This window comes from Neophocaena asiaeorientalis, unplaced genomic scaffold (genome assembly GCF_003031525.2).
Source record: "Neophocaena asiaeorientalis asiaeorientalis breed wild unplaced genomic scaffold, Neophocaena_asiaeorientalis_V1.1 scaffold204, whole genome shotgun sequence".
Classification (NCBI taxonomy): Eukaryota; Metazoa; Chordata; class Mammalia; order Artiodactyla; family Phocoenidae; genus Neophocaena; species Neophocaena asiaeorientalis.
Window position 1 is genome coordinate 955,373 of NW_020173922.1, and position 19,092 is coordinate 974,464.

Genomic DNA, 19,092 nt, shown 5'->3' on the forward strand with positions numbered 1-19,092 from the left:
CCCCTGGACTACCACTAGCTCCCCCTCCGCTGCCACTCTCACATTGTGTCTGCAATCGCAAATAGTTTGAGTTTCTCCACATGGGAAATGTCAAGGACTGTGCTCACTTACTGCTAATTCAGCCTGGACTCAGGGAAGCCAGACTGGATCCACCTGGGAGTAATAACAAGGTGGACACGGAGGGGCTGGAGAGGTGTGTGGAGTGGGGTGAGGAGTGTTCTAACTCCTCAGAAAGAGCTGGGCTGGGGTGTCCTTCCTGTCATTCCTCTGACTTCTTCACCAAGGAGCTAGAAAATCCAGGACTCCTTCCTTTCTGCAAAACCCCAGCTCACCTGTGATCTGCAGAAGACCAAGATAACTGGCCCTCCCACTCCCTATCTTCAAAGAGAGGACCCTCGGCCCTGTGGGGAGGGAGGGAGCTGCGTCAAGTGGGGAAACAAAGAGGGGCAGAGATTCCCATCTTGGCTGGTTGTGAAAGAGCTTTATCTTCCGTTTACTCCTGCATGTTTTCCAGTTGGATAGTTACCACCGCAACGGCTTCGGTCAAGAGACACACAAGAGGGAGCACCTCAGAGACACACCTTTTATGAGAAGTGTGTTCCCCGCTCCGCCCCAGGCAGAGGGCTGGGGAAGTTGACAACAGCCCAGAAAGATGGAGGACGCACTCCTGCTGTGCACAAAAGTAGGAACCCAGAGCACGAACTCGCCCCTTGCCAAGTGTTCAGTAATCCCAACCCCCCTTCGTCCTCAGTCCAGTGTTAGAAACGGCAGTCATGAAGGGCTTTCCTGGCTGAGAGAGGGCTGCCTGCTGCAGTGGGAGAGGAGAGGTGCCAACTGCCAGCAACTCAACGAGATGGATCAGTTCCCATCTGCTCTCCAGGGCACGTCTGTGGGAGGGCAGGAGAGAGGGTGGTGAGTGCCGAGGAACTGGGGCACGGCACACGCCACCAAAGGTGATTTCCTGATTAAGTTTCCTTCCTAGCAAGTGATCCTCGGCTTTGCAAATGATAGCAAGGGCAAATTCATGGAAGCCCTAGGCTCAGGGCTGTGCCTGGGCTCCTGCCACTATACCCACTGCCCGCGGGGATGGGCCCCTCACCCCCACTAGCAAGGGGGCCGCCTCCTGGGCTAGGCCGGAGCCAGCTTCAGCTCTGCCTCGACTTGAATGCAGTCCGTGCCTCCCTACCAGGGAGGGTTTCTTGCACATGATTAATCTTGCATTGTGGAAGGCTTTGTGCATCTCTAAATTTTTTTTGCCTCTGGCTGTTTTAAGGAAAAAGGGATTCTGAGAAAGAGAACCAGGAAAGCAGCACATCTACAGACGCAAATTCTTTTCTCCACGGCTTCCAGAGCTCCATGCTTGGATCCTGCCACGGAAGGAGGTTCAGGAGCCACAGCCCTGAGGTTGTAACCCAAACAAATGGAACCCGTTAAGAAACCATGGGGGCTTCCCTGGTGGCGCAGTGGTTGAGAGTCCGCCTGCCGATGCAGGGAACACGGGTTCGTGCCCCGGTCCGGGAAGATCCCACATGCCGCGGAGCAGCTGGGCCAGTGAGCCATGGCCGCTGAGCCTGTGCGTCCGGAGCCTGTGCTCCGCAACGGGAGAGGCCACAACAGTGAGAGGCCCATGTACTGCAAAAAAAAAAAAAAAAACAAAAAACAAGAAACCATGGGAGGAACCTGGCAAAGAGCAGTAACGGGGAGAAGAAACAAACCCCTGACCAGGTCCTCCACCCCTCAAGCCAAGTCTTCCTGACCAGTGACAGTCTAATTTTGATACCGCCGGCCAGCACTGGGACTGGTGTGGGGCTCAGAGCACGTGGGGTCACTCTGGGGAGGACCCTCAGTGCGGTGAGGTTCCCCGGTTATAAACACTGCAAAGGGGACAGGTTTAATGATGAGCTACACCGGCCACCTTGTGAGGTAAGTTTCCTGTTTTAACATCTTTTTGTTTAAGATCTAATTGGCAGAACACCGGAGTGTCTCTGGCTCCGACTCCTGGCCAGGGCCGGTCCCTGGCGAGCGGTGAGTCGCTGGCTCCATCATATGCAGCGGCCTGGCCCAGCGACATGACCTTATTCTCTCCTCAGAGCAGCAGGCACGGCAGAGGCACCCCCGGGCCCACCATTCCCCAGCCGCGTGGAATGCGATTGTTTTAAGGCCACTTGACGAAATTCCCACAACCTTGAGTAACAGCATTATTTGGCAGCCTTCTCAGCTACAGCCCAGCTGTCTGAACATGAATACCTCTGATAGGTCTACTTTCCAAGTTCACCAAGAGACCAAAGGCTTAGAGTCTTTTTTTTTTTTTTTCCCCCAAATGCCTGAACTGAGCCCTATCTGTTGTACTGAAGCATTCTATCTCCCTTCAGGGAGCTGAAGTCATGGTTGGCAGAGTTAGACTCCTAACAGCTAACAGGTGATGTGTGGAGGCTGCACCAAAGGCTAAACACGGACCTTGCAAAGGGAAGAGTCGGGGGCTTCTACAGAACTGCTTGAAGCGTCTCCTCTCACAAAAGCAATACTGAAAAGAACCAGAAATCAAAGGAAAGCAAATGTTCACGTAATCCCAAGGAGAAAACAGGTATCTGCTACAAAGCCGACAGCACGACAAGGAATCTGTTTATCGTATTTCCTTCCATTCATCAGGCTGCCATCGGCAGTTCATTGAGTTCAGAACTGTTTTACGCCATTCTGGAAGACCTTAACCCAATCAACCCCAATCGGAGAGCGACTGCTAAGCGTTTCCTGCGTCCTGACTGCACCACAGTTTCCAATTCCCTCGGCAGCCCAGAATCCACCGGCCCACATCCCACCTTTTCGGGAGATGAGTGGCAGGGGTTGAAGCCCGCTGAGCCGTCAGCTTGGAGCACCAGGGTCTTGCCTGTGGGCCAGAGCAAAGCTCTCTAGTCTGCCTGTCCCAGGGGCCTCCGAGGAAACAGGGGTTCCACAGAGAAAATAAAACCTACAGCAGTAATTGAAGGTGGTATGTTCTGTGCAGAAAACAAGGTATTTTGTAAGAATGAACCATTCTGTTGCTTTTCTGCAGATGTTCCGAGTCTCATACAAACTTGTCCACTGCTGCTGTTAAGCCCACATGACAGATCCCCTCCTCAGGGCCCATGAGCCAAGGGCCCAGGAGGCAGCATCTGGTCCAGTCTCCCACCTATCCCACAGTCTCCCAGTAAGAAAGAAACACAGCTTAATGTGAGAGTTTCTGAAGTAAGCTAATTGTTTTTGGTATTTCAAAATAAAAAATTAGTAATTTTGCATTATTCAGATTAACAAAAAAGAGATTATGATTCTTGGCAAATATTACCTTCATTTAAACTGCCAACCCAGCTTGGTGCATCAGAAAAGCCTTGCTCTTCCTTCCCCGAGTCTCTAGCGATTCTGTGTAAGCTCACCTCCTAGGTCTGTCTTCAGTGGAGGCAGTAGCCCCGAACAGCACCACGCTGAAGCCGGGGGCGTGCTGTCAAACAGCCTGGGTGTGAATCACAGCTCCTGCCCTTTAGCTGTAAGAGTTGCCAAGACACACCTGTGCCTCAGTTTCTCATTCTATAAAAGGGGATGATAATTGAGGTCACCTCTAGGCTTGTGAGGATTAATGAGTTACCAAACAACATGCTTAGAACACTTGGTAAACGTAAGCTCCAAATGCTGATGCTACGGCCACACACTTTATCTTTTAAAACAGAGTATAACAGGCTTGATTTCTATGGGAAGGAAACTAGACTTTCTTTTCCTCAGTTTCCTCTATCAAAATAACTGGCTGGCTGGCTGGCTGTCTAGGTGGATAGATGGGATGTACGTTGAGAGCCAAGAGGAGGAGGAGAGAAGCAATATGGAAAACCTGGCGTTTCCTCCCCTGATAGTTTACCCTTTGCTGTTACACTTAACAGTTTACATATGTTTGAAAAATGCACTTGAACCCGCTTAACCTCGGTGCGCCAGACTTGCCTTGATATTACGCAGCACCCAGGGTGGCCCCACAGGCATCCTCTGCCTGAGGATGGGGTCTGGGGCTTTTGCCTGACTCAGCAGGGGTAGCGTGGCAAGGGCAGGACCAAAGCCAGCTGCTGAGACAGCACAAGGCAAGACCCCAGAAGGAAGGCGGAAGGACGAGGTGGCTAGGGAAGGCCAGAGGAACCTGCTCTGACCCAGGGTCTGGCTGACAGCGGGGCAGGGCCCTCTCCCCACCGCTCACTGCTTTCAAGGACTCGAAATTAATTTACAAGGAAATGGTTAATATGTATGTTTGTTTTGATATGGAAAATCACAGCCATTTGTTCTTAATTCATCTCAGGAAGGGGTGAACAATCAAGAGATGTCTGCTGACATGAAATGATTTGAAGAGTGTAATGTAAAGAGGAAACTCATTTGAAGAGCCCTGACATGGTGCCATTTCCCAGACGGACTTTTAAAGGGGAAACAAGGAGCAGAGCAGGGCTTTTGTAGGCTGCCATCCTGTGGGGGGCAGAGGCCATGCCTGTCGCCCGCGCTGACACGTGTTCCTGGACATGTGGCACAGCTTTGCCTCCTGGGAGTGGAACCGGCGACCAGACCCGAGGGAGACATCTTTTTCTACCCTTTTGGCGCTGAGTTTATCTTGTGCACAATTTATCTTTTCAAAATGTAAAAAGTAAATTGAAAACACAGCATAAATGAGAAATGGCAACTATGCTATATGCCACCCCACTGGCCTTGGCAACTGTATGTCGTAAGCACCCTCCTGCCTTGACATCTGTCCCAGCCTGCTTAATCCTGCTTCTGGAAAAAAAGATCTGACCACATGAAGACTTTTTAGGTTCTTCCATAACTGACTGTTTTTAGAGCGATATGAGTGTGTCATAGTAGGGGAGGCCCCGAAAGGGGCTGCCGCTCCTGGGGTCACCTTTACTAGCCCAGCCCTGTCTGCCTAAACGAATTCCCAATGCTGAGGGCCACTTGTCTAAGGATTTGCCTAAGCTCTGTTGCCCAGGATTCCACCTCCCCTTCACTAAGAGGACAATGAAGGGACATCGGGCAAAACCCTTTGGCCCTTCAGTCCACCCTCAGCGCTGCTGAGTGCTACAGCCTCCCCACACCCGACTGGGCACTGCTCTCCACTCTGCTCAGGGCGGCCGTCTGGTGCTTCTTCCCCAGGACCTCTGGGTCCAGCTACAGGCAGCACCTCCCACACTGACCAGACTGCCCCTTCCCTATAGCCCAGCACACGTCCCTCCAATGGCCATCACCCCTCTTGTGCTCATGCACCTCCTTCCTGTCAGGGACTACTCGTCCTTCCAGGTCCATCCCGCAGGACCCCTGTCCTGTTTGCCCACAGCAGGCCACAGGGCTGTCTTCCGCCTGACACACCCACACCACGTGCCCTTTGGCAATCACCTGTGACTGCGCAGGGCCCGTTCCTCTGGTGAGTCCACATCTGCCTCCTCGGCCAGGCTGCTGCTCTGGGGAGGACAGGAGCCAGCCATGGAGGCCTGGGCATATCCCATCCTCCTGAGATGTCCACTAAAGGCAGAGGAGATGCAAAGTGCACTGAGTAATCCCAAGCCCCAGGGCTCCCCTTTTCACTGCTAAGATTTCAGCTCCATTGAGAGCCTACAGAAATGCTCTTCTAGAGATGAGTTATTGTGCTGAGTGACCTTGGAGAAGTTATTTAAACTCCTCGAGCCTCAATTTCCTCCTAAGCAAAATAGGTGGTTTGAGGATTCAGTGAGTTACCAGATGTAAAGCACTTAGCCAATGCCTTGCACATAGTAAATGCTCAATGTATGACAGGCGTTTTATTATCTAAACCGTCCTGCCTTTGCCTGCATGCAAAGCACTGCCCTCTGTGCCCCAAAACTCACATTTTGACAAGCCACGATTTTAATCTGTCAGGGAAACTGCCAGGGCCTGGGGCAGAGGTGGGAGAGCAAAGAAAACAATGCTACTGGAGTTAAAGACCTTCATTTTCTGAATGAACAGCAGATATTGAGTTGCAGCGGTCAATATCCAGATTTACAGAGACAACAGAGAAATGTTAACCAAAGACTACCTCAGTTACCCATTACCACAGGAAGCATCCATCAGGCTATCGACGGCAAAGGAAGCCGATAGATTAGCCTTTTCCAGAGGCCCTGGATTTCCACATGGTCCTCACAGTTCTGCAGGCAAGAAATGTGGGCTCTGGCAGAGAAGGAGCCTCCTTCTATACGGAGGACATATGTAAATGTCTTCTATCAAGGCCATTCGACACATGTCCCCCTGTAGACCGACACATGTCCCCCTGTAGACCCCACAGGCCTCTTGAAGTACCAGGGAACACGTTTTCTGGTCACTAGATGGAGGGCACTTGTCTAAAAAGGAAGAAGGTGGGGTGGAAGATAAAGGAAGAGAGCGGGAGGGAGGGAAGGTGGAGGCAGGGTCAGAGCTGTAGGCTGGCTGAGCAGCCTGGCAAATCCAAGGAGTGTGTGTGTGTCATCCTCTTGGCAACCAGAACTGGAGGGGGTGGTGGGAAGAGGGAGAGAGAGAGAGGCTGACTGTGGTTAGTATCCTTTGGGTTTGTCTCCTTGCTAGGACTTATTTATAGTTCTGAGAAGTGGCTTTTTGCTGTCATGGTATTTTATTCTGGGTTGACTAAACAGAGAAGCCCTCAGGCAGGGAAAGAAGGTAAGAGGGCTATAAATATATTTTATTAGTTGCTGATATTTTAACAGGAAGATATTGAGAGAAGAGATATTTGTAGAATTCTTACCTACTTCCTCCTCCTCCTCTAAGTAAGTAGTTCTTTTAAAGCCATTCTTGATAGTCATCCACAGGGGACCCAGGGGGACCTCAAGCACCTCTCCTGGGATGCTGCTATTTTAATCAGGTGGGCAGCTCCTGGCTTCCTCTGTTATTCGAGGTGCAGCTGGAGACCTCCTTTTCTGGCAGGAGTGAGAGATCAACTCTTGAAACACTCCCAGTGCCTTCCTATTTGCCACCAACAGTTGCCCTGCCACCTGCCTCTCCTCAGGCAGGTCTGGTCCAGGACGCCCTGGTGTTAATCCTAATTATGCATCATTAAAAAAACCCAGGGGTCTAGTTCAACTCTCATCCTTACCAATTTCCTGGCAACATCTGACATTACCTACACTCCCCCCTCCAGAAATTCATCCTTCCTCTAACTAGTCTTCTTACCCTTCAACAAAAACCTATGTGCTGAGCAGCTGAGCGCACAGTGATGAGGGAGGGGGTAGGGAAGGCATAGTCCCAGCCTTGGGGGTCACTAATATGTCCTTAGGGATGTCTGACCCATCACAGACACTCAGTACAAATCTGCTGAAATCAACAGTGATTTTTCGGACCCCCAGCACCCAGCTCAGCACCTTGTACCTGGTCAGAGCTTGGTAACTCTTTCACAAATAGGTCATTACAGATGAATTACTAAACCAGTGAACAAGCACTGCAGCATTCAGGCGGTGATGCAGGATGGAAGTGCAGGGATGTTCTCCAAGGCACTGTCCTGGTTTTATGGATGAGAACAAATACTCAGGATCCATGGCAGGCCGTGTGAACTACAAAGCTGTCATCCCGGGGGAAAGCAGCCCCAGGATGGCCCAGGATCCAGGCAGGCCGTCCCTCTCAGTCTCAAATCAGGACTCAAGGTTGGCTGAGGGGACCAGCGATGTTGGGGCAGGTTAGAGGCAGATCAACCACCCTCAGATTTTGGCTCAAATATAAATGTCAGTCTCTGCATATCACATGCACCCATTACATTTACTATATTTATTTTGAAATGAAAAGGGAGAAGAGTATATTTAGAAACATATACAACATATATAAGAAACTGGTAACACTGATTGTCTCTTGAGAGGAGAACTGGGTGTGTGAAAGAATAGGGAGAGAAATGCATGTCTCACTGTATGTCCTTTGGGAACATGAATTTTGTCATTGGTATGTATTACTTATTAAAGGAAACAATTACTTTGTGTAAAAATAAAAAGACAGGAAAGACCTACCAGATATGAGAAAGATATTATAAAGTATATAACTAGATAAACATACCAATGAAACAGAAAAGGAAGTCGAGAAGTAGCCCTAATTATATCTAGAAATTTCATGTATGGTAAAAGCAGCATCTCAGATCACCAGGGAAAAGACGGAATATCCAATTAATTGTGTTGAGACAGATGGGTAACCACCTGGAACAAAATTAAGTTGAGCCCTCTCCCACGCTATATATCAGGATAAATTCCAAATGGGTCAAAGTAAAAATGTAAAAAATTAAACCATAAAAATACTAAGCAAGAGCATGAGGGAATTCCTCTGCAGCCTTGGAGAGAGGTAGGCTTTCTGAACAATGACTGAAAATCCAGCAAAAACAGACTCATAAAGACTTCAGATAAACTGGGTAATCATTTCATTTATGTTAAGGCATTGCATTGTACACTTTAAATATATACAATTATATTTGTCAGTTATTCCTTAATAAAGCTGGGGAAAAGATAATTATTCAGAAAAATATATGAGAACTGTGTATAATATATATTTAAAGAAAAATTTGAAAATGAAGAGAAAACAAGATATTATAAAGAATGACCAAGCAGATTCACAAAAGAACCAAACAACTTCCAGAGTAAAAAATATCAACTGAGATTAAAAGTTCAGTGACTGAATTAAATAGCAGATAAGACACAGCTGAAGAGAGAATTAGTAAACTGGGAGATAGTTCTACAAGATAGACCAGAAGTAATTATCCAGAAAGTAATCTAGAGAGACAGAAATGAAAAATACAAATGAGATGAACAGATATGGAACTTAGATAAAACACTAATGAATGTTTAATTTGTGTTCCATAAGGAGAAAGAGACTAGAATAGAGACACTGAAGAAACAACAGCTAAAAACTTTATGGATGAGATAAAGACATGTTCAAAATCAGAGCCTGAGAAAGCTTACGACCAGAAGACCTCACTAAATGAAATTCTAAAGGATGTATAAAGTGAGCCCAGATGGAAGGTCTGAATGAAAGAGGCATGCACAGTCTGGGTCACACATTTTTCCTTGCCTAAATCCAGAATCAGTTTTGTAGTGCTTCATGCCTTCCCATTGGCCCAAGCGAAAACAGAACTTCTGGTGGGAACTCAGCTATGCATATGCTGACCCCAATGACAGAAATGAAAGCTGCATATAGTCCTTCAAAGGGGAATCATGAAGCAACAATGAGAATCCTTGACCACTGAGGTTTCCTAGGCAACATGGCTTATCTTCAAGAAAGCAGAGAGGTTTACAACAAATGGTGCTGGAACAACTAGACATCCACATGCAAAAAACTGAATCTAGACAAAGACCTAACACCCTCTGCAAAAATTAACACAAAATGGATCAGAGACCTAAATGTAAAATACAAAACTATAAAACTCCTAGAAGATAACACAGGAGGAAATTTAGATGACTTCAAGGTTTGGTGATGACTTTTTAGATACAACATCAACGGCACAATACGTGAAAAAAATTGAAACTTTTTGAAAATAAAAAAAAAATCTGCTCTTTGAAATACAGTGTTGAGAGAATATGAAGTCACAGAGCAGGAGAAAATATTTGCAAAAGAAAGCAATGAGACCTTTCCTTTCTCTGATCCAAGTGATGTGGTCCAACCCCCGGGGCTCGGAGTACAGGGGACATGGGGCCACTGTTTTGTGAAGGGGGCCCAGGCCACACTTAACACTCTCCTGGACAACCTCATGGCCTCTTTAGAAGAACTGAATGAAGGACCAGATGAAAGTTCAGTTTTTGAGCTCTGCAGCAGATTCAAGTGGCCCTGGGAGAAGCACGTCCTCAAGCCGTGCTGCCGCCTCCACACCTTGGATGGGGAAGTGAAGCAATGGGGAAACTCCACCCCTCAGTGGTTTCTATGTCTGGCCTCAGCCCCGAGGTCTGACTCACCTGGGTCTGCTAACAGGCTGGCCATCTGACAACAAGTCATCAGGGAAATGTCAAGGGAACACTGTGCTAAAAAGCTGCTTTTTTCCAGCGCCCCTTGAATGTTCATCCACCACGGAATCATCTATTCCTCCTGGGAGACTGAGGAGGACTGACAATGTAGCTCTCCCTTAATGACTTCATGATTTGCTTCGTATGATCATGTACAGTGATCATCAACAGCAGATATTAATGAAAACAAATAGACTAAAATCTAACTCCCTTTCATGCATGTACACATACACACAAAAGGCATTCAGTGCCAGCGGCTACCTCTGGGCAGTGGGATTATGAGTGAGTTTTCCCTTCTTAAATTTTCAAACATAAATTACTCACATAACTGGAAAAGGGAACATACATTTAAATATAGGCTGCCAGAACACTGGAGTTTCAACTTCTGTGTTTCCAATTTTTTTCTAGTCGCAGCAACCCTCTGGCTCATTAAAATCTAGTCCTCCCTTTCAGCTGCTGAAGGGCTTTGCAGAACAGTGAGTGCTGTGGGGTTCTGGGAGCCCCAGGGAAGCACGAAGTCACTGGCAAGAGTTAGCTGGGTCCTGGCCTGAAGTGTAAGTCTAAGGTAGGGTGGTCATGCAAATAAGCAAGAGACATAGGAATTCAGAGAGCCTCGGAGCATCACGGAGCCAGCCTGTCCTCTTCTCCCTGCCCTATTTTTAGCTGTGTGAGTACAGGACACAGTTGGCTGTTCCGGATAGAAAAGTGGTAAAGAGGCCAGGTAAGTGACAGAGACAACTGCAGGCTCCGCCTACCGTAATCTTCCAAGCTTATCGGATCCTTTCTTTCCCAGGCCAGAAATGCTAAGTGGATGGATGTTTGTTGAAATGAGTATCTGTGTAACAGGACACACTGCTGACAGAGGAGGCCTCTCCCTACTATACTTACAAGAGATGGGGGCAGGGATGGAGCGCAGACAATGACTAACACCAAAGGGATATGCAACATCTGACCTGAGTTATAGATTAGAAATCAAACAAGCTGAAATTTGGGATGAGGATGATCACTTTACTAGCCAAAACCAGACAGCAAGGTGTATTTTTAACAACCATCCCTCTTCCCCGGGGTTTTACTACAGGATGCAGTCAGGCACAAGGGCTAGGACTCATCCAGTCTGTAAAGCAGCCGTAAGGGTGACCTGGGTGAACCCTGTTCGTTCCCCAGGTCAGGAGCTGGCCCTGTAAACTTCCCCATGGTTAGCGAAGTACCCGCAGACAGTTTCAGACTGGAGTGCCTGCTGTGAGCGATGCCAGGTGCCTGCTAGAAGAGTGTGGAGGTCCTGGTCACTGACGAGAAACAGGAGAGGGAAGACCGAGGTCTGAGACACAGGGCATGGTGAGGGACAGGGCATGGGGAAATGGAAAAGGAGTAGGGGGTTAAGAATATGCAAGTCTGGATATCTTCATCATTTTGTAGATTAGAGCCAAAAAAGACAGAAAAAATAATTCTAGCCACGGCCTTATCCTATAAGAGGTGGAAATATAATACTACAACAGTAGGTATTTAAACAGACCAGAGCTGGGGTATCCAAATCAGCAGAACTCTCATGGTGGTCCCCTGGGGGAGCGGGGGGGGGGGGGGTCTACACTTATTACAAAGTGTCAACATTCAGTCTTGAGAAGCAGGGCTTCCCACCCTCCTTACTGTGGAGAAATCCTCTGAGAACAGATTTGATTTTTGCAAACAGGCTTACATCCTAGGAGGCAGGTTGGCACAATAAGCTGTGTGATCAGGCTATGTAACAGGGTTTCTGGACCAGAAAAAGAAAAAGATGTCATCAGGCGTTGGGTGAGTGCCTCCAAAGGCACTTCCCTCCAGGGTAAGTCCCATGGGCAGGGACTTTTGTCTGGCATATTAGTGACTGGCACAGCCCTGGAGAGTGGTCAATGCATGAGTGGCTCAGCTTAGCAGAATAACTGCACAGCTTTCCCAAGTCATAGCCTCCCTGTGTGAATGCTGAAGCACCTTCTAATGTGTTGGGCCCTGTATGCAGGAGGCAGACCTAGGTCTCCTTATCTATTAGCCAAGCTCTGCGCCTCAATGTCATGAGCCAGACCAAAATGCATCCTTCATGGTGGCCTTCAGCTTTGTTTCTTCAGTTGGCACTCTTCATTTCTCATGGACCATTTCTCATGGGCCTAACCCATAAGTGTCCTCACACGGTATGGTGCAAGGTGTTTACAGGTGTTCCTTGAAAGGCTTTCTGATAAAAGTCTGGGAACCACTACATATCACAGTTCCCTCCCTTGGGGATTCATGGGACACCAGTATATTAAAGGCTCTGAAAAGTCCTGCAGTAAAGAGAGCGGTTTCTCGGTGGTACCCAAACTAAAACCAGTTCCTTTACTCAGGAACTCAACAAAGGTATTCACATATCCATCTCAAAAGAGGGAGTGTGAATCTAGCCATCTCCTAATTTCACCCATAGAGCCTTATGTTTTGGTGGACTACCTCTTAAATTTCACCAAACACCTCAGTTCTGCTGAACACAGTCCGAGCAATGCTGACCCAGAGTGCTTTGCATCCATCGAATCATAGCATGGTTGCTTTTTGCTCTTCCACACACTTCTCATTCCCCCTGCTACCCCCACTGCAGGACTCCAGTGCTTCTAACTTGTCCCTTAGACCTGCCCTATTCCCCTACTGGTCTGTGGGCTTGTGTGTCCCCAACATCAATGGAAGTTCCACTAGGGCAAAAGCCATGTCACGTGTTCCTTATTTCATGTCTCCTATACCTTCCAGCACAGAGCAGTGCTGTACTGAGCAGAGCGAAGAAACTCCAAAGAGGCTCTCTGAGCTGAACTAATTCAAGTTCCCTTTAAATATCATTTAAGAAAAAAGTACCACAGTAATATGGGGACAAAGATGATGCCTCAAAGAAACTACCTCAGTTTCCCCCTGATAATACTTATTTTTATCCATCATTTATTGAGTGTTTGGTAGGAATGCTGGCTAAATTCATAAGATGCAATATCAATCTTCAAAGCAACCCCAAGAGGTGGGGCTACTATCATCACCTACGCTGGAAGGCCAAGGGCCAAAGAGTTGAGAATGGACTGCCCTGGGGCACTGAGAAGACCAGCAAACAGCATCACATTCCTCAGGAGGAGCTCTGGGAAGAGTCAGAAGGGCTGCCAGGCACATAGAGGTGTGCAGAAGGAGCTGTCTGGTTGCCAGACTCAAGCTTGTTCCAGATGTTGCCTTTTCCTTTTAAGTTTGGCAGATGATTGGGCTCTGCACCCAAGAGGAGAAACAGATGCCAGCTTCAAGTTTCACAGCAAGACGCAAGGCCACATCCTCCTCCCACATCCACCCCAGCCTTGAACAGACCCTAAGGAGGAGTACTTACCCACGAAGTACTCCATGAGTGGGCATGCTCCCTCACCCCCGAAGACATGCTCTCCACAGGAGATCATCTATCTGGGCTCTGATGGCCCCTGGCCTGCTGGGCTGCTGCCTGTCCAGATGCTCTAATGTTGATCTGGCCTCAGCTCTGGCCTAAGACAGGCCCAGGGCTGGGCATGCTCAGCTCCTAGCTAACCAGAAAACCCTTCAAGGTTTTCATGAGTGTGCCAGGAGCTCAGGACAGAAGTGGCCTTCAATACCAGACAGAAGAGTTTGGTTTGTAACAGGGCACCTTGGTGTTGAGGGTGATTCAGGCTTGAGGAGGGGTCAAATGGCAGCTTGAAATAAACCAGAGCAAGTAGGCCTGAAACAGCCAAGATGTTCTACAGGTGCCTGATGAAAGGACACCACGCATGAGTGGGCAGTGACAGCCCCCATCGCCATCCCTAAAGGAAGTGGGCAACCCTCAGTTACCTCAGCAGCCAGAGCAGGATTACTGGGGACCCCTCCCTCTGCTTTTACGCTACCAGTTGGCATTGGGGCACCTACACTGTGCAGGCACAGAAAAGCACTTCACGTGCATCCACTCATTTCCACCTCATAGTAACTCTATGACACAGTGACTGTAACCCCCATTTCACAGATAATAAAACTGCAGCTTGGGGATGTGAGTGACCTGTCTAAGACCACAGCGAAGAAATGGCAGCTCTGACACCAAGGTCCACGCTCTTAACCACCTGGCTCTGCTGCCTCTACCCGATTCTACTGAACATCGTGGCACCCCAAGTGGTGCCCCTGGCTGGCCACCAAGGAGATGTCAGCTCCTTGCTCCAGAGCTACCTGTTCCTAGGTGGGCTCTGCAGCTAGCTCAGCAACTCCTGAGCATCCAGACCCCTCCTCATCTCTCCACCGGGGCCTTCTCACAGGAGGAGGCCTGGCCCAGCCATTTCAAAAGAGCATTGTGTGACACCCCATCACCATGCCTGCAATTGTGTAGGCCACCTGTAAGAGAAGAAAACAATCCCTCCATAGGGCCCTTCAGGTGACAACTGGACAAGCAGGGCAGCTCTGGTCAACTGGTTAACAAGCATCCTCCAGGAAATGTTTTCTGAAACCTACTCCCAGCACATGCAGTCCTACATCATCACTGCCCTTTTCTTGCCTGTACCTGCCTCTGGACAAAGCTCTTTGGGCTGGGGGGAGGTCTTGTTCTGGCTTATATCAGCACCGGACACACCGTAGCTCTCAATGAGGACCTGCGGAATGGGTGGTACTTCCTTCAGATGCCTTGTGTTGGAGCATGATGTCTGGGCCACATCCTTGACTCGGCCCTAGGCTGCATGAGCGCTGCTCTCCTGGCTTCTCCCAGCTCTGGGAAGAGGCTGGCACCCAGTAGGTGCACTGTGCGCAGGTGAGTGGGTGGCAGAACCCCTTTCCCAGCCCTCGCAGGGCTGGCTGGCACCGTCTCCTTCTCCAGGTCTCAGCTGATGTCTCCTCCTCAACGAAGCCCTCCTGGGCCACATCATCACCTGGGTCCCTCTGTCCTGTGTACAGCCTCCACAGCACTCAGCACAGTCAGTAACCATCTGGGTTGGCTGGTTCTGTCTCCCAGACTAGACTGTGAGAGCTCCACAGAGCAGAGACCGTTTCCTCCCCAGTCATTCCTGTGCACTCATACAGAGCCTGGCATGGTCAGGCTCACAGCAGGTGCTCAGTAAGTATGAATGGGTGGGAAAGGGTCTTCAGTGAAACAAGAGCAAAGAGCAAGAGCGAGCTGGCCCACCTTTACTTCTCTCTCAGGGACCAAAACCAAAGTTCTGAGCAGGCAGATGCCCAGGACTTCCCAATATCCACGTGCCCCCACATCTCAGCCCGAGGGGCTCAGGGCAGATCACCGCCTAAGAGCAGTGAGGGTGGGTGTGCAGCACTGCCCTGATGGGCGGAATGGAGCAATGCTTCACTGGATGTGGCCCCAGAACTCAGCTCCTGTCCCATAAGGCAACCAGACACAAGTGACCACCAACAGTGATTGAGTATAGTGCTCAGGACGCCCTCAAGGCCTCGCCACACAGACCAGGTACCCAGTCGGGCGCAGGCACTGGGCAGCAGTCACATAATGACTCAGCACTGCGTATAGGCAGAGGAAATGGCTCAGATTCAGCTAACAGCTCTGCTGGAAGCACTTGGTAAAATTTAAAAATATATATTACTCTTTAATATACAGGGGTTAACATGGCTAACGCCAGAGTAAGGATTTCCCTTGAGCGACTTGGCCAGCTCTAGGGCTGGGCTGCCCTGTCCCACCCCTCTTTGGGACCACTACTGCACCTATGACAGCCAGAGACAGGCACAGTTGGTGGGGAGGCTGCAGGGTCTCAAGGTCCGTTCCCATGAGAACGGACCGGCTGACCTGGCCCTCATGAGCACTGCACTCAGTTTCAGAGCCAGCCAGGCATAGACAAGGAAGACGTACAGATTTTCTGTGCGGCGCGGACAGTAGTTGCCTCAGACATGATGGGGCAGTGGTATCCCCCCACCAACGCCCTGCTAACTGAAAAGAGGAAGCTTGACAGAAGAAACGAAACTGCTATTGTATTTGACCTAACGAACGTGTCTATGAACACCCCCAGTGTCACTCCAGTGCCGGGGGCATCACAGCATTCGGGAACCAGGAAACACCGGCTGGCTGGGTTTGCACATCATGTCAGCTTTCCCATTATACTCAAACAAAGCCCCTCTCATAGCAGCCTGGAGTTGGTGAAGCAGGGACTGCTGTCTCCATTTGATCAGTAAGGAAATTGGGGTCCAGAGAGGTTAAGTGACTCTCTCTGGGTCACACAGCATGTAAACTGCCGGGCCAGACCTTAAAAATGTTCTCCGAGTCCTATCTAGTGACGTCTTCCCTGGTCTCCCTGGCTGACTGCCTGTGTTATACATGGTTCTCCTGGATGTGACACATAAATTCTGGGCCTCTGTTTCCTCATCCGCATAGTGAGAAGAATCAGGCCTACTTCATGCTACCAACCATGCCACCTACGAGTCTCTGACAAGCAGAGGGTCCAAATATGTGACAAGTTCCAAATATGTGCAAAGGCCTCACAACTATAACCCCAATTACTTTTTACGCCTAGACTCTTTTAACAGAACACAAAAAAACTCTATAACCCTCATGACTGTGTTCTCTGTGGGGGGAACCTTGGTGTTGTCTTATTGAGAGGCCTGGGATAGCAGGAAGTGACCCAGCTCTTCTACTGCCTGACCACTTCCGTTTGGAAGAGGCGCCTTGTCTTGTTGAGTCTCTCCTTTCTGGCTCTAGGGAGACAGCTGCCCCTGCCTGCCACCTACCCTGATGGTATATGGAAGCAAAAAGTGGTAAAAGTATTACAAAAGGAGAGCGGGATGTGCATCCCTTCTCAAGTACTTCCTGGTTATATGTGACCCTAGGCAAATTTTTTTATGCCCAGAGGTTGTTTTTCTCCTTACTAAAAATGGGGGGTGGTATCCCTGCCCAGCTGGCCTCCCACAGTTGCCATGGAGCCACCAATAACATTATATCTGGGAAAAGGACCAAGGACGCCCCTGAAGAGATGGCCGATTCCAAGACTAGGGCAGGGGAAGGTCAGGGGGAGATGAGACTATCTCATTATGTTGGAAAGCAAGGAAACGTACAGAAACGGATGGAGAGGGGGCAGAAGGACACAGAAACCAGCTTGAAGATCAAATTTGAGACAATGTGACCATCATAACGAGTAATGACACGATAGTGTATAACACACTAAATTTTAAAAATCTGTGAACCAACACTGATAGAACAAAAAATAAAAAGAAGGGAAGGGCAGAAGGAAAGCTTTTCTTAACAGAAGAATGCCAACTAACAAATGTAGGAAAAATAACAGAAATAGAAAAATCACTATTTTATAACCGTCATAGTTATATAACCGTCATAGCACAGATCCAGGTAAGATCATCAAGGAATGCTAAAGCCAGTGGGTGACAGATTGTGATCCAGGATGTGCAGAAATGCACAGATACCACCTTGATCGAATGACTAAAGCAAAGATCACTAATGACAGGACAAACCCACAGCAGGTGCCTTCTGACACGATGCCAGAGAAGGACTTAACATCCCTTACGGAATTCTCCTACCAAAACATTGAACCTAAATCCAAGCCTTAGGCCAACCCAGATTAAAGGACATTCTGCAAAACAACTGGACTGGGCTCTCCAGAAACGTCCAAGTGCGCGCGCACACACGCACACACGCACGCACACACACACACACACACTCACATATACACAGGGTGGAGGGAGATAAAGCAAGTGGGACAACATGTTAACAACTGTCGAATCTAGGTAAAAATGTTCACTGTACTGTTCTCGTAACTTTTCTGTAGGTTTGAAAAATTTCAAAATAAAAGAAATGAACAAGGTCCTCCTACCAATCCTTGGAAAGCTGTGGTGTCTGCAGTGACTCGGGCACACTCACCTGTCAGGTACTCCAGGACGGCGGCCATGTACACAGGCGCGCCCACTCCGATCCTGTACTTGGGGTGGCCTTTCTTGATGTACCGCAGCATCCGGCCCACAGGGAAGATGACTCCTGCCTTGGCGGACCGGGAGGTCTTGGTGGACTTCTTCTTCCCACCCCGGCTGGACATGGCGGTGGCCCTGGAGATGGATCAGTAAACACACTGTGGAGGCAAGAGACACATGGGTCAGGATTACTGGGGACAGGGCATCTCCCCTTTCCCCATGCCTCTGGCCCCTGGAAGAAATGGGTTGTGCCAGCAGATGCCACTGCCTGCAGCCGCTGAGCCCCACAAGCCCAGTTTCTGCATTCTGCCGGTGTGCTTCAGCCCTGGAAAAGAGAACAGCTTCGCTTTTCACGTTTTATACCATGACATCAATTTTATCGGCCACTTCCATATAAATGTTACTCTGACAATGACTGCTCTTAAGTGCCTCGCCTTTACGCCACATGATGTAAAAGACAATGGGATTTCTTGGCTACAATCTATACGCTTGTTTAATAATTGTATTTTCATACACTTGAGACCAGGGCTGATAAATTTGCTGAAGCCTTCATAAAAGAAAAGAAAACTATGTCACCTGCCCCTAGAATGAAGATGTAAGGCATATACCTAGGTTCTCTGATGAAAGCAGTACCCCTACCTTAAGGTCCTTTATCTGTGAGAGGCAAGAACAGCTCACAGGAGCTCAGTGGGCAGTCAGGTTGGAGTTAAGAGGCCCTCTGAGCACAGGCCTGTCCTTAGAGAAGAGGGAGGAGAGTTCTTCCTTCCTTGGACCCCACCCCCCCATCCAAAATGCCCCTCAGTCCGAAGGATCCCCCCACTTCAACACCTACTGTGGAGTCCTCTCTTTTCCACCCCGACTGTGCCTGGATCCAGGTCACCACTATCCTAACCAAACGATCACAAACGATCTACCTGCCCTCCACTGGCTGGGCTATCTCCGTACACACAAATCTGAATACGTCACGGCCCAGGTCTTAAAGCTTTCCCTGCTGCCACAATTCCCAAGATAAAATCAGGACCCTTGGACTGTCACGAAACGCCCTAGAAATCTAGGCCTGGCACACCCATCTAGTTTTACCTGTGCTTCCTTAGGTCTAAACGCAAACACAGGCAGTGTCCCCAAATGCCCTCCTCCACCGTGGCTGTGCCTGTTAGCCAGGACCTCCTTTACCCTTCATGCTTCTTTTCTGCCCTCTGTCAACCCCTCCCTGAGTGCTCCATCCTCTGGGCTCCTACGTGCTTCACACCACAGC

The 19,092-nt window shown here is 49.0% G+C and overlaps 1 protein-coding gene across 4 annotated transcripts in view; it reads right to left on the bottom strand.

Annotated features, from left to right (window-relative positions):
- Positions 1–18,005, bottom strand: part of MACROH2A1 (macroH2A.1 histone) — a 70,418-nt gene extending 52,413 nt beyond the window's left edge. For 2 of the 4 annotated variants that reach the window (XM_024752203.1, XM_024752204.1), the window contains exon 1: positions 17,791–18,005. In XM_024752203.1, the coding sequence (XP_024607971.1) occupies positions 17,791–17,962 (172 nt within the window). In that variant the 5' untranslated portion in view covers positions 17,963–18,005. The remainder of the gene's footprint in view (positions 1–17,790) is intronic. The other 2 variants (XM_024752205.1, XM_024752202.1) reach the window with 1 other exon arrangement.
- Between the last annotated feature and the right edge of the window lie 1,087 nt (positions 18,006–19,092).